Source organism: Coenobita brevimanus, chromosome 16, assembly GCF_032717465.1.
Source record: "Coenobita brevimanus isolate Jiangsu-jjx chromosome 16, ASM3271746v2, whole genome shotgun sequence".
Taxonomy (NCBI): Eukaryota; Metazoa; Arthropoda; class Malacostraca; order Decapoda; family Coenobitidae; genus Coenobita; species Coenobita brevimanus.
The window spans coordinates 2,386,413-2,412,185 of record NC_136969.1 but is presented as its reverse complement, the minus strand read 5'-3'; the positions used below and the strand labels follow the sequence as shown (position 1 = coordinate 2,412,185).

Sequence of the window (25,773 nt, the reverse complement as noted above, 5' to 3'; positions counted from 1 at the left end):
TTATTAAAATAATAAAATAAAAATTAGATATTGGTGAAACTTGTGAAATAGTTATTCACACAGGTAGGTGTATATAATCAAACAATTATTCTCACCAGCTGACAGGTTATAAAAGGTCGCGGATGAGTACAAGAGGGTCATCATTCGAGTGTGTGTTGCAGTGAGTGCACGCTCGGGTGATAACTCCGTGTTATTCCTAGTAACGTTGCTCAAAGGCTAAAGTTTGTATAGTTGATACGCTTAAAGCTTTATATAGTATACTACATTAGTAGTTTACAATGATGTCTGTCGAAGTCCTTTATGGTCCGGAGGGAGACCTGGACCCAATGATGCCGTTTGTGGAGATGCAAGTAGGGGACCACACATTCCGGATGCTGATTGACTCAGGCATTGACACAACAGTGTTACCTTTGTCGCTGGTCAAGAAGTGTGGTCTACTGGAGAGTATGGGACCGGCTGACGAAGTGTGTCCAGAGGTGATAGTGGGAGACTTGGGTAACATTGAGTTCCAGTGTAAGACCGTCAGTGGAGAAATGATCACTATTTACCCGTATGTTTTGGTGGGTGAAGATGGTCCCACTATACCGCTGTTGGGAAGGGATGTGTTGGTGTGTTACCAGTGTTGTCTACGGAACTTCTTTCCCTTAAAGCCACAGGATTCGGACCTCCTACCAACCCTAGACTTTGTAATGACTGATGACCTGCCGGAACCAGTACAAGCTCAAATGGTCACCTATACCATTAATGGAGTACAAGTGACCGGCCTCCTGGATACCGGCGGAGAATACAATTACATTACTGAAGAGGAGGCGCGACGATGTGGACTGGAGATTGTGGACTTGGACTCTCCAGGAAGGGCGGAAGGGTTGGCCGGTGTGAGGGAAATTACTCGCTATTGTCCGGGTGTAACCATAATGGTGGGCTCAACTGTAGTTGATACTGTGGGCATTTTTATAGAAGAGAACCCAACTAAGTATAATGTCTTTGGTATGCAACTTATTTTTAGGTTTAATAAACTTTCTGTAACTAGTGATGGGTTGGTCCTTTCCGAGCTAGATGTCTGAGTTCACTGTCTTACCTGTACACGACACTACAATTGTATTTCATCTACACTAATTCAGTATCACCCCCTCCCCCCCACACTAACACCTGCCCTCTGTGTACTGGTGGATTAGGCCTGCCTGACCAGCTCATGGCGGGGACACCACTTGAAAAAAAACGAGCCCTGACACTACCTCCTGGGTGGCTTGGAAATGTGTCCACACACACACACACACACCACCACCAACACTTTGACATTAGTTACTAGCATAAAGCCTTATGATAACTATAATGTAAATGTGTGTAGGAATTGCAGGGAGACTGTACCACCACACTGACTGTACTACTAATTAACAACACATCAGAGTACTACACTGTACACTGTACACTACCACACTACTAATTAACAACACATCAGAGTACTACAGTACACTGTACTCTACCACACTACTAATTAACAACACATCAGAGTACTACATTGTACACTACCACACTACTAATTAACAACACATCAGAGTACTACACTGTACACTACCACACTACTAATTAACAACACATCAGAGTACTACACTGTACACTACCACACTACTAATTAACAACACATCAGAGTACTACACTGTACACTACAACACTACTAATTAACAACACATCAGAGTACTACACTGTACACTACCACACTACTAATTAACAACACATCAGAGTACTACACTGTACACTACCACACTACTAATTAACAACACATCAGAGTACTACACTGTACATTGCCACACTACTAATTAACAACACATCAGAGTACTACACTGTACACTACCACACTACTAATTAACAACACATCAGAGTACTACACTGTACACTACCACACTACTAATTAACAACACATCAGAGTACTACACTGTACACTACCACACTACTAATTAACAACACATCAGAGTACTACACTGTACACTACAACACTACTAATTAACAACACATCAGAGTACTACACTGTACACTACCACACTACTAATTAACAACACATCAGAGTACTACACTGTACACTACCACACTACTAATTAACAACACATCAGAGTACTACACTGTACATTGCCACACTACTAATTAACAACACATCAGAGTACTACACTGTACATTACCACACTACTAATTAACAACACATCAGAGTACTACACTGTACACTACCACACCACTAATTAACAACACATCAGAGTACTACATTGTACACTACCACACTACTAATTAACAACATCAGAGTACTACACTGTACACTACCACACTACTAATTAACAACACATCAGAGTACTACACTGTACACTACCACACTACTAATTAACAACACATCAGAGTACTACACTGTACACTACCACACTACTAATTAACAACACATCAGAGTACTACACTGTACACTACTACACGACTAATTAACAACACATCAGAGTACTACACTGTACACTACCACACTACTAATTAACAACACATCAGAGTACTACAGTACACTGTACACTACCACACTATTAATTAACAACACATCAGAGTACTACACTGTACACTACCACACTACTAAATAACAACACATCAGAGTACTACACTGTACACTACCACACTACTAATTAACAACACATCAGAGTACTACACTGTACACTACCACACTACTAATTAACAACACAGAGTACTACACTGTTCACTGCCACACCACTAATTAACAACACATCAGAGTACTACACTGTACACTACCACACTACTAATTAACAACACATCAGAGTACTATAGTACACTGTACACTGCCACACTACTAATTAACAACACATCAGAGTACTACACTGTACACTGCCACACCACTAATTAACAACACATCAGAGTACTACACTGTACACTACCACACTTCTAATTAACAACACATCAGAGTACTACACTGTACACTACCACACTACTAATTAACAACACATCAGAGTACTACACTGTACACTACCACACTACTAATTAACAACACATCAGAGTACTACATTGTACACTACCACACTACTAATTAACAACGCATCAGAGTACTACACTGTACACAACCACACTACTAATTAACAACACATCAGAGTACTACACTGTACACTACCACACTACTAATTAACAACACATCAGAGTACTACACTGTACACTACCACACTACTAATTAACAACACATCAGAGTACTACACTGTACACTACCACACTACTAATTAACAACTCATCAGAGTACTACACTGTACACTACCACACTACTAATTAACAACACATCAGAGTACTACAGTACACTGTACACTACCACACTATTAATTAACTACTCATCAGAGTACTACACTGTACACTACCACACTACTAAATATCAACACATCAGAGTACTACACTGTACACTACCACACTACTAATTAACAACACATCAGAGTACTACACTGTACACTACCACACTACTAATTAACAACACATCAGAGTACTACACTGTACACTGCCACACCACTAATTAACAACACATCAGAGTACTACACTGTACACTACCACACTACTAATTAACAACACATCAGAGTATTACACTGTACACTGCCACACCACTAATTAACAACACATCAGAGTACTACACTGAACACTACCACACTACTAATTAACAACACATCAGAGTACTACACTGTACCGTACACTACCACACTACTAATTAACAACACATCAGAGTACTACACTGTACACTGCCACACCACTAATTAACAGCACATCAGAGTACTACACTGTACACTACCACACTACTAATTAACAACACATCAGATTACTACACTGTACACTACCACACTACTAATTAACAACACATCAGAGTACTACACTGTACACTACCACACTACTAATTAACAACACATCAGAGTACTACACTGTACACTACCACACTACTAATTAACAACACATCAGAGTACTACACTGTACACTACCACACTACTAATTAACAACTCATCAGAGTACTACACTGTACACTACCACACTACTAATTAACAACACATCAGAGTACTACAGTACACTGTACACTACCACACTATTAATTAACTACTCATCAGAGTACTACACTGTACACTACCACACTACTAAATATCAACACATCAGAGTACTACACTGTACACTACCACACTACTAATTAACAACACATCAGAGTACTACACTGTACACTACCACACTACTAATTAACAACACATCAGAGTACTACACTGTACACTGCCACACCACTAATTAACAACACATCAGAGTACTACACTGTACACTACCACACTACTAATTAACAACACATCAGAGTATTACACTGTACACTGCCACACCACTAATTAACAACACATCAGAGTACTACACTGAACACTACCACACTACTAATTAACAACACATCAGAGTACTACACTGTACCGTACACTACCACACTACTAATTAACAACACATCAGAGTACTACACTGTACACTGCCACACCACTAATTAACAGCACATCAGAGTACTACACTGTACACTACCACACTACTAATTAACAACACATCAGATTACTACACTGTACACTACCACACTACTAATTAACAACACATCAGAGTACTACACTGTACACTACCACACTACTAATTAACAACACATCAGATTACTACACTGTACACTACCACACTACTAATTAACAACACATCAGAGTACTACACTGTACACTACCACACTACTAATTAACAACACATCAGAGTACTACACTGTACACTTCCACACTACTAATTAACAACACATCAGAGTACTACACTGTACACTGCCACACCACTAATTAACAACACATCAGAGTACTACACTGTACACTACCACACTACTAATTAACAACACATCAGAGTACTACACTGTACACTACCACACACACAAATAAACAAGGCAGACATCTGCCACCTCTTCTTTATCGGTTTAATTCAGTTTATACCAGGCTAATTATTTTTTAATTACGTGCATGTAGATGTAAACCTGGTGTACTGCAGAATGAAGTTGACTTTCTCCTGAAGTCTAACATTTCTCTTCGTGGGATAGGGAAGCAGCTCAGGGACATTTACATAGCCGGGTAGAGGAGCCGCTCGGTTATATTGGTGCCACCACAGGAAGGCAGCCCTTTCCGGGACCACGTCAATGTTAAAGGATGCAAATACTATACATGACGTTATCAAGATGGAATAATTTAAGTTAAGACCAAAGGAGTAGGTAGTAAAAAGCTTCCTGTCAAACAGTCGTATTTAACGTGGTTTTGGTGATTTTTGTAATACTTCGTCTGTAGCCATTTTTCTGCATATACACCACAGTATCCACTAATACTTTATTGATGTAATGTCTGCCAGCAATACACCAATAAAAACAGCATACAAGGGAAAGTTAAGATATAACCTAATACATAAAATACATTGCTGAGGAAGAGACATTGTGAAGCATACTGTGCTTAGAATGACGGCCCAGTACGCCAGACTGCATGTATGGTACTGTACTACCTTCAGTAAATTTTCCTATCAACTAAAAAAATCACCCATAAAGGCATAGGAACCCCTTGGAATCTCAAATTTTCCGTGGGTGTTTTTGGCTCTAATCGGCAAATGCCTCAGTTACGAAATCAAATTAAAACAGATTTTCCGTCAACATTTTTTTTTTTTCGGTATCAACTCTTGAATATCAGATGGTTTATGGGAGAACATCGTGCTCGCTCGCTCTTCACGCGCTCACAAAGCACACTTTACTGGTAATAATAATAATAGTTACAATAATAATAATATTAGTAGTAATAATAATAATAGTAATAATAATAATAATAATAATAATAATTATCTATCTATCTACAGCCCGACGCCCTAATCCCGCAAAGGGTGGCCGCAGACAAAACGCCTCCAAGTCGCTCTGTCACCCACCATTTGACTACCCTCCCCCCAACTCACCCCCCCTCCCTCATATACCTCTCAACTCCATCCCTCCATCTCATCCTCGGTCTACCTCTCCCTCTCCCTCCCTCCACCTCACCTACATACACCCTCTTAGTCAGTCTTTCATTCTCCATTCTCTTCACATGTCCAAACCACCTCAGTGTATTTCTTCTAATCTTCTCAACCACATCCACATCCACCCCACAGCGTTCCTTCACTTCTTCATTCGTCAACCTGTCCCTCCACGTCACTCCACATGCTCCTCTCAAGTAACTCATTTCCACTGCTCTCACTCTTGGCTTGTTCCCCTCTTGCAAGGTCCATGCCTCGCTTCCATACGTCAGGGTAGGGATCACAATACTATCATGCAGTGACTTCTTAACTTCCATACTCACCTCCCTATTTCTCATCACTGCTTTCAGTGTACCAACAACCTTCCTTCCCTGCTGTACCCTTTCACGCACTTCATCCCCCAAAGTTCCATCCTTACTCATCACACTACCCAAGTACTTGAATGCACTCACATTCTCCATATCCTCACCATCCAACCTCACTGCACACTCTGTGACTTCATTCCTCTCAAACACCATAACTTTACTTTTGTTTACATTAACTTTCATTCCTCCTCCTACACACTGTCCCAAATTCATTCACCAAACCTTGCAACTCCCATTCATCTTCACTCAACAGTACTGTATCATCAGCAAACAGCAACACCGGAAACTTCCAAATCTCACCCTCATTCATTAGAGCCACCCCCACATCCACTGCCCTACCCTGCACCTCCTTTTCAACCCCATCCATGTATATATTAAACAGCCATGGAGACATCACACAACCCTGTTTCAGTCCCACATTGAGATCAAAGAACTCACTCAGCTCGCCATCCACCCGCACCGTAACCCTAGCTCCCTCGTACATACTCTTCACAGCACTCAAAAATTTCCCCTCCACTCCATATATTCTTAATACCTTCCACATACCTTGCCTATCTATTCTGTCATAAGCTTTCTCCAAGTCCATGAAGGCAGCATACACTTTCCTTCCCTTCTCTAGATACTTCTCCATTAAACATCTTAGAACAAATATCTGATCTACACACCATTTTCCCTTCCTAAATCCCCCTTGTTCTTCTCCAACTAGCTCCTCTGTCGTATGCCTAACCCTATCAATGAGTATTCTACCATATATTTTACCAGTCACACTAAGTAGGCAAATACCCCTATGGTTACCACATACTTCTCTCTCTCCTTTTCCTTTGTATAAAGGAATAATTATACCTGATTTCCAGTCCTCTGGAACCCTTCCCTCTTCCTAAGCCAATCTACACAACTTCCATATCCACTCCACAACAATCTCACCCCCATACCTAAGCATTTCACCACACACTCCATCAATTCCTGGGGCCTTTCCCAACTTAATATTCTTCATCGCTTCCACTACTTCCACCCTACTGATCTCTTCCTCCCTCCTCTCATCTCTTCTTCTCCCAGCCATTCCCCAACCACTTATACTCGCACTGCTCTCACTCTCCACATTCAACAAATCCTCAAAGTGCTTCTTCCATCTCCTCAGTTTCTCTCTCTTCTCCACCAACAATCTATTATTCCTATCTTTCACTCCCCTACTATTTCCCCTTTCACACTGCCTTACTTTCTTTACCTCCTTCCAAAACAATTTCTTACTCTCCCTCCATTTCACACTCAGATTCCTCCCAAACTCCTCATCCACTTTCTTTTTACTCTCCTTCACCAGTCTCTTAACCTCCCTTCTCCTGCTCACATATACCTCTCTCTTCTCTCTCTCATCTTCTCCCCTACCTCTACTCGCTAACCATTCACTATATGCCTTCTTCTTTTGTTCCACAGCTCGTTTCACCTCATCATTCCACCATGCTGTCCCTTGCACACCCTTGCATCTCCTCACTCCACAAACCGCCTCACACGCTGTGCCTATCTCTTCCGTGAATATCTTACATACGTTTCCCACCCCTTCCATCTGCTCTAGCTCATACCTTCCCAGTCTTTCTTCCACTATGCTCTTATACTCTGTCATTTTCTCACTATCTTGCAATTTCTCCACTCTTCTCACAGGAGTTGCTTCCTCCTGTCTTCCCCTTCGTCTCCTCAACCACTTTCTTTGCAGCTCTACCTTGGCCATCACTAAGTGATGGTCCGAGACTCCATTCCCCCACCCTCTCCACACTCTTGCATCCAACACTTGTCTTCTCATTCGCTCATCCACACACACGTAGTTTATCATTGCCTTTCGTTCAGCAAGTTCACCATCCATCCTCCTCATTACTCTCCATGTATACCGGTGGATCATCTTATGCTGAAAGTAGGTGTTGGCTATTGCCAACCCCTTACAAGCACAGATGTCCACCAAAGCACTTCCATTCCCATCTACGTCAGCTGGCACACCCCACTGACCAACCACTCCATCCACTCGTACATTCCCAACTTTGCCATTCATGTCTCCAATCAACAGCACTCTCTCGCTCCTCTCAAACTTGTCCATACACGCTTCTACACTCGCCCAAACTCATCTTTCACTCTTGCCACACGATCCTCTGTCGGGGCATACACACATACAATCGCCCACGCTTATATACCTACTTTCATCCTCACCCATACAATCCTTGCACCCACTGTTCCATACTCTCTTATATTCTCCTTCCACTTCTTGCGTATCATCAGACATACTCCCTCTCTTGCCCTCTCATTTTCATTGACTCCCGCACATATACCTAAACCATATTCCCATTCTCTCACCCTTTCACCTTTCCATTTAGTTTCAGTCAATCCACATATATCCACTTTTGCATCCTCAAGCACCTGAACAATCCCTCTCTCTTTCACTTCATCATTCATTCCTCTCACATTCCACGTTCCCACCCTAAGAATGTCCTTCATCCGTTCCTTTGTCGTCAACGTATGGTCCGTCCGGGTCCGAGGCGCTTTGTTCGCTTTTTTAGTTAGTTCTTTTTACGGGGTGGGGCACTAACCCACCACCAACCCTTTTAGTCGCCTCGTACGACAAGCAGGGATACTGGGGGAGTATTCTTGAAATCCCCCTACCCCCAGGGGGTAAAAAGGATTCGAACCAGCGCTTGCAACTGCGTGAGTACAGCAGCTTACCAGTTGAGCCAATAACAATTATAAATCATCAATAGCCATACGCCATAATCCCGTAAGGGATTGTCGTTTGTCTTTGATTTCTTTGCATTACGGGGAGGGGCACTAACCCTCCGCCAACCCACTTGTTGACACGTTGAGAACACGTACGTGTTGTTTATATGGTTACCACCCAACGTTGTAAATGATTTCCTAGCTTACAGGAAACTATTAGGCTTGTCACCCAATGTAAAGCCACCTGAAAAATAAAGAATTTTGATAAAAAGTGATAGGAATGATTGGAGAAAGAGGAAGAGAGGGAGGCAGACACAGAAAAAAGAATGATAAGGGTGAGGGAAAAAGTAGTCAGCGCTACATCAAGTGTGTAGATGACGGTCACCACCACCTAACGCTTACCACCACCCTCCACCTCCACCACCACCACCAATAATAATAATAATAATAATAATAATTATTATTATTATTATTATTATTATTATTATTATTATTTCCTGTAAGGCAAGAAACCATTTACAACGCTGGGTGGTAAACATATAACCAAACCATACGTGCTCCCTACGTGTTAACAAGTGGGTTGGTGGAGGGTTAGTGCCCCTCCTCGTAAAACAAATAACTCAAAGTCAAATGGCCACTCCTTACGGGATTATGGCGTCTGGGAATAGATAGATAGATAGAATATTATTATTATTATCCATCCATCCATCATCCAATCCTACGTTGCCCCAGGAGGAGCGTAGGAGCCCGGGGCTAGGCAAATTGGTCCTGGCATTTAAGATGAGAGTGACCAGCCTCACTTCTTCCTGAGTGGCATTACGTAAGCAATAAACCCCAACCACCCTTTGGATATAAACCTTCACCGGCTCAATCCGATTGGAGTGCTGTTATTACCCACTAAACCACCAGGCGCCAAAATTTGGTTATATGGTTACCACCCAGCGTAGTAAATGGTTTCCTGGTGTACAGGAAACCATTTGGCTTGTCACTCAGTGCAGAGTCACCCACAGGCAGAAGGAAGAGGAAAGAATGAAGGAAAGAAAGACAGAAGAGGATGGATGAAAAGAAGGATGAAGCAGAGGAAAGTGGCAGACACCCGAGAGCAGCACTACATCGAGTGAGTGGATGGTGAGCGCCTCCACCTACCACTTATTATTATTATTATTATTATTATTATTATAATGAACACCCATAAATATGATATAGCTGTAATATCAATAATTATATATCAGTAATTATACATCATATACACACAGCACTGCTAACAATTAAACTTGCCGTCAGCTGCGTGTGTTATCCTGGAGTGTGACGGTGGTAGTGGTGAGCGAAGACCCAGAGTTCTTGTCAGTTGTGGGTGGTCAGGCTGAGTCAGGGAGGCTGCTGGTGTGGGCTACGAGGCTGCTTGCAATCACCCGCCTCTCCCTGCCCCACATCCACGCCCTCCTCACCTCCTCCTGGACCTTCAGCATGATGAATACGATGATTATGAACGTGGAGGAGGCCGGAGGAAGGATCAGGTGATTCTCTTTTGACTCTAACTTGGTTTGAATTTTCCATATCTCCAACGTGAATGTTGAGTTGTTGCAGTAGATTAAGAGTGGAATATGATGCCAGTCACGAAGAAGTGCTATGGAAGGGATGTTGAACCATAGCATTGTCTTCTGCCACTAAGCTTCGGGAAACAACGGATTTGGGCCAAGTTAAGGTGAAAGGAGTACAGCTATATAATCGTGTTACTGGTGCTGGAGAGAGAGACGCCTTCACGTGGTGGCAACGATATAGCTGGTTGGCTCCACTGCCCAGTTACACAAACATCCCTTCTCTCTCCCCCTATCCGCCAAAAGGAGGACAGTGGACAGCAGGAAGAGGGCAGTTTCAGGCTGCAGTCCACCGGGTTCATGTTCAAATGAGCTTACTGTAGGGTTGCAACTGCCACAACTACTGCTGTTAACGCAGACCACCTGTTCACAAACTAAGAGTATAGTACCTGTAATAAACTGGATCAGGTGGACACATTCAAATCTCTCTCTCTCTCTCTCCACACACACACACACACACACACACACACACACACACACACACACACACACACACACACACACACACACACACACACACACACACTTTCCCATTTCCCTCCCTTCCCTCTGACTCCCTGCATTACCCCACATGTGATGGAGGTGGCTGATTTAGTATTGCACTTGGCCTGCTCGGAAGAGGTCCTGGGTTGGCATGACTCCAGCATTAATGTCAACAACTGTACAAACAGGTGTGGAGCGTACAGCCACATGCCGTACAGTGCTTCAGGCGGTGGTGTCGTAAGTGTGGCCTCGTGGACACCTAATGGCCTCAGACTCTTCTCAAACTTGCCATTATTCCCGGAGAAATACAAGGAGTAAGTGACCAGGCTTCTTAATTTTAACCAGAGAACATTCAGTTGTGTTCATCCTGCTTCCAATGTCTTCTGTTTGGCATTGGGGAAAGTTTTAGTGTTAAATGAGTTGGAAATAGCCTCCATTAACTCCTTCACTACATTCCTAGCTCCCTAACCTCAATAAAATAATCTGGAAGTAGCAATGTAAAGCCAGGATTACGTCATCACGCTTTTGTGACTCTCTCTTAGTTATATCGTATATGAAAGAAAGGGCGCAGGGAGGGTTGAATTTCAGTTGTCATTATTCTTGAGTTACAGCTGCTTGGAAAGTATAATGTCAGTAGCTACATCACCAGAAATATACCTTGTGTTAAACAGTATAGGAGGCAACTCGGGAAACAGTAATTTATAAGTGACAGAATCAGTTAGAATGTAAATAAATGACTAAATAACTGCCTCCCCCTTAAGCATATGAAATAGCCTGGCGTCAGCTAGACTAAAATGGTCTACCATAAGAGAGTTAAATCCGATCACATAATTTGTCCCACTGCACAGAGTGGCCAAGGGACAATCTTTTTTCAGGAGGTGGAGAAGGAGGAGGAGAATAGCGGCTCGAACCCAAAGCATGACCTAGAAACCGCTACTGACGTCTGTTTTAGAGGTGACTGTAGTATTGTTAGGGAAGCACTTGCTGTGGGGCTCTAGGATTCATTATTATAGTGTCCTGGTGTGGGTGGGGCGGCGGCACAGTTTTGCTCCGCTTTTAAAGTCCAGTACATTCTTGCTACGTCAGATGTTGTCATTCAACCAGGTAAAGATCCGTCTGTAGTGAAGGCATTAATGAAGGCTCCATCTGACTAGTTCAGTTCACAATGCGTCTGCTAATCTTAATTATATGGTTTAAAGTGTACCATGAATTTACCATGGAAGACATCACTCTATTGAAAGACTTTACCACCTCAGCGCCATCACTGATATTTGTATCATTTTTTTTAATACTCGCACATGACAAATTTTAAGAGAAAAATGAAAACAGTATAATAACTCCTCCGGACTGGAAAAGTATATCCTAAGCTGAATAAATTGCCTGGAGGTTGCAAGAACATGTTAAAAATAGATCTTAACATACTGACAGGGTTAATGTTAGATAAATGTAGAAAGCTTTAGACGATGGAAGAAATAAAGAGATTTTTAATGAGTAGATGTTGAGGATAGTAAAGAACGGAATATAAGAGTATGACAGTCATACAGTTAGTGAATTAGTAGTGAGACAAGACAGGTAGAGTACAGGAAGTAAGTTTAAGCCTCCCCCTTTCTTCAATTTCTCCAGAGCCTTGCGCTTCCCTAGAGCCTAACTGTCCTTCAAATTCTCCGGAGTCTTACCCTAGTTAAGTTTTGTCAGAACCATTTCCGTCTTCAGTTTTCTCGTTCGCTTCCCTCCTTCGACTTCTCCAGAGTCTTATCTTTCATCTTCTCTGAAACCTTTAAAAGTTTTTCAGCTTCTGTGGTGCTTTACCATATTCAGCTTACCCGTCTTCAGTTATCGTGTTCAGTCCTTCAGTTCATTTCCCTGCTGCAGCTTCTACGGTGCGCCAGTGAACGTAACGGCACTACCTTTCCCGCCGTACTGGGACGCGGCTGAAGTTCCTGGTCCAGATGGCACCACTACACAGCGCTACTCCGGCACTGACTACCTCATGCTGGCGGCCATCGCTGATGCACTCAACTTCACCATCAGTGTCATTCCCACGGCCAACTGGGACGAGGTGAGGTGCCATAGACTCGGCCCCTTGTTTTTCTGCGTCACTGATTCTGTGAAAAGGAACCACACACACACACACACACACACACACACACACACACAGAAAGACTGAGTGACCATATACACTTTTACATAGTACTCGCTTCAGTACAGAGGTACCTATTTTTTCCTTGAACCACCAAAGACTCGTCTTCTCCTTCGTTAGTTTTCAATGCCTGACATGCAGAGTAATGGCGACACCAAGGCCCATATTCTCGTTGGCTGAGGACCGTCCCTACACTTTCTTCCTAGGCGATTAATTTTTTTACACCTTACTGGCTTCTTCTGTGTTACATATACCCTTCCAGTATCGACATATTCTGCATAAATACCGCACAAAAGGATATTAACCCGCCATATCAAAAAGTTAATCGCCAAGGAAGAGGTGTGCGGGAGCTTCCTTAACCGGAGAAAATACGAGCCCAAGAGTTCCCAATATCTTCGGGCTCCCCACAAGACACCTCAGAGTACTTTTTCCTCATCAGTATAATTCTCCTTATGGCACAGTAACATAGCCCTTGTTGGTACTACGCTATATCCTAAAGGGAAGAGAATACACCATCACCGTCAGACACATTATACTATACTCCTGGCACATTAGCCTGGCCTAGATTTTCGTCATTTTGTTGCTCATTTCACATAAGACAATACTATGGCTCTACGTCCTTCCATGGCACTTCTTTATGGCTAGCACCATATAGTAGCACTTATATATTATTACAACCCAGTAGTGAAGATGGAGAGAGGGTAATTTTAGGCACAGATGAAGTAAAAGGACTGTAGGTAAGCACATGAGTAGATGTGTGAGGCTACCATTCCTATACTCCCTTTACTCTAAATTGGCCTTAATTTGCCATCTCCCAATCTTGAATGCTAGGGTGTAACAACAGATTAAAGCTAGAATGTCATGCTGCTAAAGCCCATCTCCTTTCCTGCCTCTCTTTGGCCTCTTCATAGACCTTTTGTATGTGAGGTAGTGGAGTGAGGTGCATCATCATTCATCTGTGGGTGATAATATGCATTTTTATCGACTGCCTCACACTGAATCATCTATGAATCCGAAGATGAGTGGGGCAGGAGAGGCGAGCGGAATTTTGTCGTTGACTGTACATTGTGTTCTTACAGCTGCTTGGGTATTACTTATTATTTTTTTTATCATCATCATCATCATCATCGTCATTATTATTATTACTATTATTATTATTATTATTATTATTGTTATTGTTATTGTTATTATTATTATTGTTATCATTATTATTATTATTATTATTATTATTATTATTATTATATTTATCATCATCATCACCATCATAATCATCATCATAATTTTTTTCCCTTGCTGTCTCTAGACGAGATTTCAATCCATAAAGTTACAGATAAAGTATAGATACATACAGTATACCGTTCCCAGCACTGGTAATGAGTGCCACGCGTCCTCAACGCCTCTGCCATTACGGCTTGTATTCGCGTCACTTTAGGAAGCTCCCTAACACATCTTTCTTAGCGATTTATTTTTGGACATGGTTGGTTAATAATCTTTTGTGGAAATTATTTATGCTGAGTATGGTGATACTGGAAGAATTTATGTAACACAGACGAGGAAGGAAAGGTGTAATAGGCAAAATAAATCGCTTAGGAAAAGGTGTTAAGGAGGTTCATTAACAGATGAGAATATTGGCCTGCGACTACATGTACAGTTGCCTTAGTGTATCTCTTTCGCTCTTGTGATTCATGGCGTGCATGTAGCAGTGTCAATAGCGCTAGGAAGTATGAATGACTGCATACAGGCTGACCTAATATGAAAGCAACCCATAAAAGTGTGTGTCATTCATACAAATGATAAGAGATATGCCTTATTTTTGCATTCATGTTAAGCTGAGTTGATAACAAAACAGTCCTGAAAGTTTGGGTTCTGCAGTTCAAGTGGTCTGGTTTTTATGACCTTTCCAAAAACGTGTTCCAAATGACCACCACAAAGTCGCGGGCACTCGTGAATGCGGCGTACACTTTCTTCTCTTAGGTCATGTCAGCAGCAAAAACAATATTCTCCAGGGGACAGCACCATCAGAGGATGCTCTCCGGCGTCCATTGCATTGAACAAAATACACAGAATGGGTGACCATCTCAAAGCATGGCATCAATGGACCTTTCTTCTTTCGAAAACGAAGAACAGTCTGTCACGGTGAACACAGAGGTATCTTGAGTTCATGAGGAAGTTTAAGATGTCACTTAGAAGAAGTAGGGACACCACTCGTGGAGAGCAATGGTTCTAGCAGAATGGGGCCACCCGACACACCTCAAACCAATGTTGATGTGGCTGCGGCAACGATTCGGGGATCGACTGGTCAGTAGGAGGTGTGATCCTGAGTGGGCCCCACACTCACCCGATCTAAATCCCCCAGATTTCTGTCAGTAGGGTTATCTGAAGGGTCATTTTTATGAAAATCAACCCCAGACAATCATAGACCTGAAAATAGAAATCATGGCCAACATCAGAGCTATCCCAAGAGAGGAGCTTGTCTACGTAATTGACAATTTCGCGCGTCCCATTCATGAGTGCCCGCCAGGTCGAGTTGGTTATTTGGAAAACATTTTGGAAAGGTCATAAAAAATCAGACCATTTGAAATGCTGAACCTAACCTTTCAATACTCTTTTGTTATCAACTCAGCTTAACATGAATACAAAAATAAAGCAAATCTCTTATCAAATGCATAAATGACACACACTTTTATGGGTTGCATTCATTTTGGGTCACCCTGTACTACGTGATCATGCAGAGGGACGTGTGTATTCATTCATGCGTTTATTCTGACACTGCGACCCTATTATATTTATGCTAAAAGCCACAGGGACAGAATAAGTCCCTTGAAGCGTGTCCGTGCACGTCTTTTGCATGACCTGACCAGCATCAAGCCCACTTTGCCATATTCTACGCAGGCTCATACCCACTACACTCGTTTTCTTGAGAGGGGTTACTCGTGTTCTGTCCAGACAGCTTTCTTATTTTACATTTTGCTTTCTGCTACTACCTCCAGATGTGTGTGTGTGTGTGTGTGTGTGTGTGTGTGTGTGTGTGTGTGTGTGTGTGTGTGTGTGTGTGTGTGTGACCTATAGACATTTCTTCAATGCACAAGGTTACGGAGCGTGTGCAGGAACGGGTGTCATTCATGGCGACGGTGATCTACGCCGTGTTCCCTCAGCGTCTGGAGCGGTATGACTACACCTACATGTTCGAGTACGCCTTCCACGCCTTCTGCATGGCCCGGCCCGCCCTCCAGCCCCAGTGGCAGAGTCTCTACTACCCCCTGCATGACCTCGTGTGGGCGTCAGTGCTCGCTACACTTGTCATCATTCCCGTGCCCTTCCTTGTGGTAAGATCAGGCCATTACCCCTTCACACCATTGACCTCTGTGTACTGTATATATACCCTGATGCCATAATCCCAAAGGGGTGGCTATAAACAAATCGCCTCCACGTCGGCCTGTCCTCTACTATTTGCCTGCCCTCTCTCCAACTCACCCTTCGCCTCTCATATATCTCTCCATTCCTTCCCTCCATCTCATTCTCGGTATTCTTCTCCCCCTCAGCCTCTCCACCTCATTCACATGCGCTCTTCTAGTCAGTTTCTCATTCTCCAACCTCCCCATATGCCAAAACCATCTCAGAATAGTTCTCCCAATGCTTCCAGTCGCACCCACATCAACACCACGATGCTCCTTGTTATTTTAATTTTCTACAACTCAGGACAAATCGCTGGTGGTGAGGGGGTTAATGTAGGCTCTGTCCAACAACTCAGGCTTCAAAAGTCTCCAGTTCTAAATAAAATCATGTGGCGGTATCAAGAATAAAATATTAAAAATGTCATCGAAGTTGTGTTACATTTGTTGCATCATTTTTGTGGACAGACGAATCTCTGTATTACTAAAGAGTATATACCTTTGCGTACATCTGACGTGGGTGCTGATGTGGCTGATGGCTTACTACTCTTACTGCAATTCTCGTGCTCTTCTTGAAGGTAAGCCTCTCTCTCTCTCTCTCTCTCTCTTACCATACAGTCTCTCACATAGCTAATCTCACTCCAGCCCTCTGACACGTACGAGGCTCCAAGATACACTGCCTTGGCTTATACATAATCCACAATATTTAGGTCGCCGGAGATTCCCCGAGCGCCCGAGGTGGCATTTTACGTAACAAAAAAAGAAAAAAAAAATCCTCGCTAACTTTTTTCATTTATACCATCCAGCCGTAAAATACACCCGTCTCTCGTTGTGTTTATTCAGCGCAGACCAATGACATCATAGTTCACTTTAGCTGCTATACGCTTTTCACCTTAACTTGGCCCAGATTTACGTTCTTTTACAGTTGATTTCACGGAGCTCAGTGGCAGAAGACATTGCTGCAGCTTTTTATAGCACTTCTTCGCTATTAGCACCATATTCTATACCGTTTTTACTTTAACTTAGCCCATCCTTTCATCCGTGGACAGTTTATTTCACAGAGCTCTGGCAGAAAAAGACAATGCTATGGCTCTTCATCATATCCATAGCACTTCTTCGTGACTAACACCATATACTAATGTTGGTCTCTTGTCATACTTTAGAACTAAGGATGGAGAGACGCAATTCTAGGCCAAGTTAGAGTTAGAGGAGTTTATCAGATTATGTTTATCAGGTTAGGGCTTAATGAAGGCTTTATATAGTTCTACAGCTCACAAACTCTCGCCTAAACTGATGTAAATAGCTTAGAGACAGCAGGAATAAAATACAAACTGGCTCAACGTATTGAAAAGTTAATCACATTTCACCCCGTACTCTCTACTCTTGAGGAGGCTCCCTAGCACCTCTTCCTTAGCGATTTATTTTTGGAAACAGCTGATTATTATCTATTTGTACGTTATCTGTGTAGGATATGTCGATATTAGAATAGTTTAATTAAAACAGAGGTGGATAGTAAAGTCTAATAAGCAAAATGAATCGCTGAGCGGGAGATGCTATAGGGTGCTTCCTTAATAGACCAGAATATGGGTCCTCGTATGTAGCAAATTCTTTCCTTTCATTAAATAAATTTAGAGTAGAAGGCCTACACAACTGTCACATAATGAACTCTTTGGGCCTGGTTGGAAGTCACTATTTATTCATTCTGTATGTAAAGTAATTTTATCAGTACATATTCTCAAGTGTAAATGAATTTGTCTGTGGCCACTTCTTACGGGGTTAAGGCATCTAGTAGACAGATAGATAGACAGATAGCTAGATAAACAAAGGGTAAAAGCATGTCCTCCTATGGCTTTCAGGTAATGCACGTTGAAGCAGAAAAAGAGCATCACGCCCCACCCAGGAGCGGGCCTGTGATACTCAGGGTGTTCGGGACGCTCCTGGGGCAAGACCTGACTACCACCTTCAGCCCAGGCACCTCCAACAGGGTGCTGACGGCGGCCTGGCTGGTGTTCGCCTTTATCCTCGGGGTGGCGTACCGCGGCAATCTCACGGCGTCCCTTACAGCGCCGAAATATCCTGCCCGTGTGGAGACGCTGGCACAGCTCGTGAGTTCCGACGCAAAGTAAGCTAACATTCTTTTCCGTAACATATAGGAGATAAAGAGCCACAAGGACCAGCCAGGATTATAACACTCTCACTTCTGTAACATACTGTAATGGAGGACAAAAAGCCACAAGGACCAGTCATATTATCTAAGACTCCCTCACTGTTTGCCGGTCGACACTGTTGCACAAACACTGCGAATATTCTTAAGACTATTATGTGCCTCAATGGGACTGTGTAGTTGGCAACATATGAACCTGGTACATCAATGTGTTGCAGAGGTCTGGCATATTGTACACTTGACAGATTTGATCTATTAAACATGCTTGTTGGTGGCGCTGGCATGAAATAATAGAGGTGTCAAATATTAGTCGAAATAACCAAGTAAATATGATACATGAACATTTGAATTTGTAGTCAGATCTCCAGTTAACAGACATTGTTCCAGGCTCATGTGTGACCAACTTAACATCCTACAACATGACAGTACTCACATTCTTTTTCCTGCTAAGCTACACAAGCTAATCTTACTGTATAGTCTTTGCCCAAGAGACTATGAAAGTGGATTAATATCAAAGTCTCGCTATGAATATACTAGAGCAAATAAACCGTCCTGATTTAAAATGTAATTTTTCTTAAATATAACATAAAATAATGCAGTTGCTTATCAATACATATAACATGATGTGCTCTGTATACATAAGGTGACGCACTGCATAAACAATTACAGTTCTCCTTCCATTCAGTGTTCTAACAATTAAACTCGCAGTAGTGTTATAAAAATCTCCCTTGGCACCAAGTGCCATAACTTTACAATCCACTGAGCAAAGGAGTGTTGAAGGAAATATAGCAAACTGGTACAGTTTTGCTTAGTGGTCTGTGTATCTATGTAACTGTGTAACAAACCTTCTCTCTCTCTCTCTCTCTCTCTCTGTCCAGGGTGACGATGCCGCCCTACGGAGCCCAGTTTCGGGACTTCTTCAAGCAGTCAGAGTCCAGTGATTTCCAGACCTTAGGGGACAGAGTGAAGATAGTGCCAACAGCGATAGACGGCATCAGGGAATCAGCCATATACAAGTAAGCGGACTTATATTGTGATCCTTTCTTCCCCTCCCTCACATCACTCATTTTCTCTCTCATTCTTGCCAACAACAAACAATTCTATGCAACTTACGAAGAACAAAATATATATTACGTCATCGGTCTGACGGAGTTAACTGACTGCTTACCAGACGCAAGTACTTCAAAATCAATGTCAGTGGGTGAAAGTGAGCCGAATTTTGCTCTGATATGAATATTTTTCTTTTCCTTTCAGTCAAAACATCTTTAAGAACTGACCATAAAGCGACTTGCGGCAACCTACCCGTGACTGGCTGTGACATCATAAGCCAGCTAGATGCAAACTTCGCTGTTCAGTAGTGTAATGTTAGGTTGGCAGTACATAGCGTGCAAACAATACTTCTGCCTGTATTTCATCATGCAAAGATATTAATGATTCACTATCGACGCACTGTGCTGAACTACAAAATACTGGGTGACGCTAGAGGTGTGATGGTAAGCAGAGGATTTAGATCGTAATAGCGGGTGAATTATCAATTGACCCTGCCAGAGTCGCTATAGTGATTTTACCCTAACTTGGTCTGACACTGCCATCTTTCCATTTCAAAGCTCAGTTATAACAATAAATTAACACTAGAAAATGATGCGAGACAAAAAAGTGTCGTGGAAAATATGTAGAGTTGTAACTTTGTCTTTTTCCTCCCTCTGAGCTACATGAAATAAGCTCCAAAAGGACAAGTTAAGGTAATAGACTTAAAGTTTAATAGTGAGATGCCTTTGGATTATGTTTTTTCCACACTAACTTGGCCAAAAATTTCTGTCTTTGCAGCTTATTTCATGTAGATCAGTGGCGGAAGGAGACAGTATTGTTGCTCTTCAGCCCTTACATAGCACTTCTTCGTGACCAGCATCACATTCTAGTGTTAATCTCTTGCTACAACTCAGTATTTAAGGTGGATAGATGGCAATTTTAGGCCAGGTTGGTGTAAAAAAGATACGGTTCTTTAAGTAATTGCCGTGCATGCAGACAGAATTTAAAGGAACTAATCAAGAACACTATCTAGTAATCTACACATATAGAATGATAGACTGATAAAAGGATTCTGGTCTGACGTCATAGCGGATGTTACGGAATATGAAAATCCTTACCTTCAGTCAAATGGATACTGATTACCATTATTGGAAAGACAGACAACCCCTCGTGCACCTCTGCTATGCCTGTGTCTTGGCCATATAATCTCTAGTTCATTCTCTTTAACTTGGCCAAAATTATCATCTTTTTGTAGTCTGTTTCACACAGCTCAGCGGCAGAAAAAGACACTGCTACAGCTTTCCATGCTTCTCATATCACTTCTTCGTGACTAGCATCGTATTATAATTTTTAAAATCTATTGTTATAACAGCCTTCAAGATGGAGGGATGCAATTTTAAACCATGTTAATATAAACAGAGTATTGTGTATAAGTGGGATCTGTGGACGAAAGATTAAAATAATGATACCTAGACGTGACGGGTTCAACATTTAGGTTCTGTACTGCTTTTACTCTAATTTGGCCTAAAATTGCCATTTCTCTATCCTCAATGTTGGGTCATAACAATGGATTACCAGTGGATCATGATGGCTGTCACGAGGAAGTGTTATGAAAAGGATGCAGAAGCACAGTAGTCTTATTTTACCACTGAGTAAAGCGAAACAAGCTGAAAAGGACAAAAATCTGGACCAAGTTAAGGTGAAAGGAATGCAGGTATATCAAAGTAACGTCAAACACGGCCGTTGCTAATGTTCAGTCAGCAACAATAGTCCTGTCGCCCCTTTTGACTTACCCTCCTTAGAGTTAAAAAGTCAGTCTGATGAATCCAAAGCAAACGACGCTGATGACAATTTTTGGCCTCATAGTCATCAGTGCTGGTTGTTGCTGACTCGTGAGGCTGGCTGTGAAAAGTTAATGGGGTGAAATGTAAGGGTGATGGCGGGAGTTTGGTGCTGGCTGTACCTGAAGTGTGTTTTTCAGGCCAGATACTACTTCCTGCCCTTCAGAACCCTCATGTACCCTCTGCCTCTCTGGCTCTTCGCTTTCGCCCTTGAGGCTCTTGATGAACTATTTACCCCTTTAGCTCTTGTCAGAGTATCTGCTCTTGAGGAAACAGGTTCTCTTATTATTATTATTATTATTATTATTATTTAATGCAAGGAAGTAGGAACCACAGGTCAGAAGCCCGGAAGACTGTTCTCTCAAGAAAACAAATAAAAATAAAAATAGCACAACCAAATTATTTGTCACAGATGCCGCAGTGTACAGCCTCAGTCTTGTATCCTGGACTGAGATTTAGCTCATTATAGCGGCCATGAATGTTGCTGATAATAGTCGTGTTATCAAAATAGCAACTTTTTGGAAATATCTGCATATTGTAGGCTTGTCAGCATACCATTGTACTCACGCCATCCAGTGTCTGTCAACCTCCATATTTGGATTTCTACTAACACACGTACTTTAGAGAAAATGACAAGAACTTTTGTACGGAGCTGTATAAAGAAAACCGCATAGCCTATTAATGAAGCCGTGTACTGTCCTTGACTCAGTGATTACGTGGCAGACCGATATGTCGGGGATCAAGGTTTAGGTTCACTGTGGCTTAAAAAAAAAAATCCAACTCTTGGAACAGGCTTTAACAGCGCGTCCCTGAGGCCAGGCAGTCCTCGTACGTACGCTACGATACGCCTCCACATGTCGCCACTTTGGCGCTAACATCCACCGACCATATTGAGTACATACTAGGGGTGCCTCATACAGGACTGGTGTATTAGTATTAGCGTTTTTTTTTTTTTTTTTCACATGTCGGCAGGTCTCATGGTAGATTAGTAAAATAGCGAAATTCGAATCCTTTAAACTGTCAGGTAATTTTTACGTTATTACTCCTCCACAAGGTACAGGAGGGTCAGTAAACGCCGCCCCGCTTGAAATTCACATGTTAGTATTTTGTTTGTTGCGGGGACGGCTCAGTCTACTGGTGTGGGCGTGGGTGTGGCACTGGAAGTAAAAATGAAGAAATTATGCAGGAAAGAAATTGATAATACTGCCTATGAGCTGTCCCCTCAACACACAAACCATCGTTCGACAGAGTGGAAAAGGGAGAACTGTATATGGGCATTATATATTTTTGTCACTCTGTGTATACTCTGTTCACTAGGCGTAAAATTGCCATCACTCCATCTCGAATGCTGTGCCATAACATGAGTTTAACACTAGAATATGGTACTAGTCATGAAGAAGTGCTGTGGAAAGGATATAGAGATGTAGTATTGCCGTATGCTGCCTCTGGGTTTAGGGAAATATGTTGTAAATGGACTAAAATCTCGGCCGAGTTATAGTAGTGAATTACAGTTGCATCTTTGTTACTGCAGACAGGCACACATGGAAGCTCGTCGGTACCTGCAGTTGGTGATCGCAGAGAAGTTTACCCTGAGTGACGGCAGCACCAAACTGTATGTGGCGAGGGAGAGTGTGTTCCCGGGTCTGTCTGCCTGGCCCCTACCGCACGACGCACCCTACAAGCCCATCATTGACCGCACCATCATGGCAGTCAAGGAGGTCAGGGAAGTGTGGTGCAGAGTTGGCAGTCAGCGGATTTAAGACTCAGGCTTCTTGACACTCCCTGGCCTAAATCACACGACACATCTTACAAAGCCGGTGTTGACAGCTCTAGCTTGGCGGTTAAGGAGGCCAGTGAGGTGCGGTGGTGACAGTACTGAAAAATAACGCTTAACACACTCACACTCATATGACCCATTCTTCACTCTCCCCATATCTGTGCCTGTCCTCCATGACGCACTGTATAAATCCAGTGTTGACTCCTCTGTCATGGCCTTCAGATAAGCTAGTGAGCTCCTGTCGGATTGATTTAAGTTCCATCGGTAATATGATGATCTTAAATAGGTGTTCCATCGTTTTTTCAATAACTCAAAACGAGAAATAAATAATTCTCCAGAAAATTGTGCAATGAAAGATTTTAAAAAGCCCATGAAGTATAAAAATATTTTGTTCCTTTCTCATAATTAATTAGCTGTGAAATAAGGTATTAATATGAATCCAGTCTTATCATAATCATGAGTCTCAGTGAATACTTCGTGTAATGAAGAAGTAACAATATTTCTTTTTCTTTTTATTCGCCTCGAGATTCTGTTGCAGATGCAGTTCTTCATTTATTCACGGGTGGGCGTCTCTAACACATTTACTATCAATTCACTGTCGTAACCATGACTTGTTTTTGCAGGAAAGAAACGGAAAACAGAGCTTAAAAAAATTTCTGTCTCCCGTTCCTTGTAAATATAATATTGATTATTAAGTAATATGAAAATAGTTTCGTAAATTTTCTTCCCAGAATACATCCATTCCGAGTATTAGTCCTTCCTGCAACTGAAAAAATGAGTTAGGACAGAAAATGAAAAGTAAATATGTTGGAGAATGTCAGAACAGGACAAAGGATGATATAAAAAAAAGTGACTTAGGCCCGTATTCTCGTCGGTTGAGAACGCTTCTTAACAACATGGGTACTGTTTCAGGGCGGCCTGTATGAGAAGTGGAGTAGCGACGTGCTGAGCGAGGCAAGACGGGCTAGCAGAGAACGACAGAGACGACAGCAAGAACAGCGGGAGGAGCAGCAGGAGGAAGAGAAAGCAGGAAGGGTGAGTGCTCTGACGGTGATACACATGCAGGGTCTGCTTTTCCTCCTCCTGCTGGGACTGTCACTGGCTTCCGTGGCGTTTATCGTGGAGTGTGTAGTGTACAGATGCTGTGTGCGCCGCCGCTAGGAAGAACACAGCACCAAGCATCTTCGATCCCAGCTGCCATTAGCCAGACTCACGTTTTGTTCACGAATGGAAGGGAGGTCAAGAGCGCACAAGTGGCCCTTCCCTTTTCATATCTTCACTTCATGGTGGTTATCTGGCTTGATGACCATTCAACAGTTGTTAGCCATAATTCTAACCCAGCTAATCAATTGTGCTAAATATATAAAGAGCTACCTACTCACATAATGAAAGCATGTAACTTTAAAATATAAGTATCCAAAAGGAGTTTGTCTATATCCCCTTTTTGTTAAAACACTCAGCTCCATCCATTCGGTGACGAGTCTTTAGTTTTTTGTCTTTTTCTTTGTTTTACGTTTAGATTTACTCCTGATACTTTCTTATTAATATTTGGGCAGATGTGTCGTACTGAAGGGGTATATGAAGGCTATGTCTAACCCCTCCACATCGAAAAGTCTCGCAAAAGATTAATAAATTTGCCTTGAGACAGGTTAGAAACAGTCGCGATTAACCTTTTCACAGCCTGATGTGTCTCCCTGAGATGAATAAAAAGCGCTTCCTGAAGCAGCAAACTAAGTAACTGTACAGTGTACTAAGATATCAAAGCGATATCTGCCCTCCTTCCCCTGTTCTGTATCCTTTATAAGTTTTAGAGGGCTGATACCCTAAAAATGATGGTGTAAAATTATATTTAGTGGAGAACATTATCAAGGAACCAGACGAACTGACACGAGAAATTTCGTTGAAATCTATGTGCTCTTTTTCCCCTATTTTTGATCGTTTTGATTTTTTGGAGGGGGCTGACTCCCCAAGAATCATTAAGGGGTGTCACGCTCCTCAAATATCGCATTACAGTTGAGACTCCATGTAGTGGATGGTTATTGTTAAATATTAAGTTTTGCGGGATTAGTCCGTCTTGAGGTTTGAAGGAAACTGTAGCGAAGTTTTGTAGATTATATTCTTGAATTATGTACACATCTTGAGGAATACAGGGCTCGGCTAGGACGGCGTAGCGGCACAGCCTGCCCTGGTGAGAGTCTGTCCTAGTCTGCCCTCATTCGGAGAATGAGAGAGATCTGAGCTGAAACGCTGAACTTAGCCAGTC

At 42.3% G+C, this 25,773-nt stretch overlaps 1 protein-coding gene across 1 annotated transcript; it reads left to right on the top strand.

Annotated features, from left to right (window-relative positions):
* Positions 1-281: 281 nt before the first annotated feature.
* LOC145390886 (ionotropic receptor 21a-like) lies at positions 282-24,671 on the top strand. Its single transcript, XM_080265626.1, has 9 exons — positions 282-917; positions 10,371-10,603; positions 11,356-11,481; positions 13,040-13,226; positions 16,397-16,633; positions 18,556-18,821; positions 19,742-19,879; positions 23,265-23,451; positions 24,423-24,671. The coding sequence occupies exons 1-9, from the start codon at positions 282-284 to the stop codon at positions 24,669-24,671; spliced, it is 2,259 nt and encodes a 752-aa protein (XP_080121752.1).
* The last annotated feature ends 1,102 nt before the right edge of the window (positions 24,672-25,773 follow it).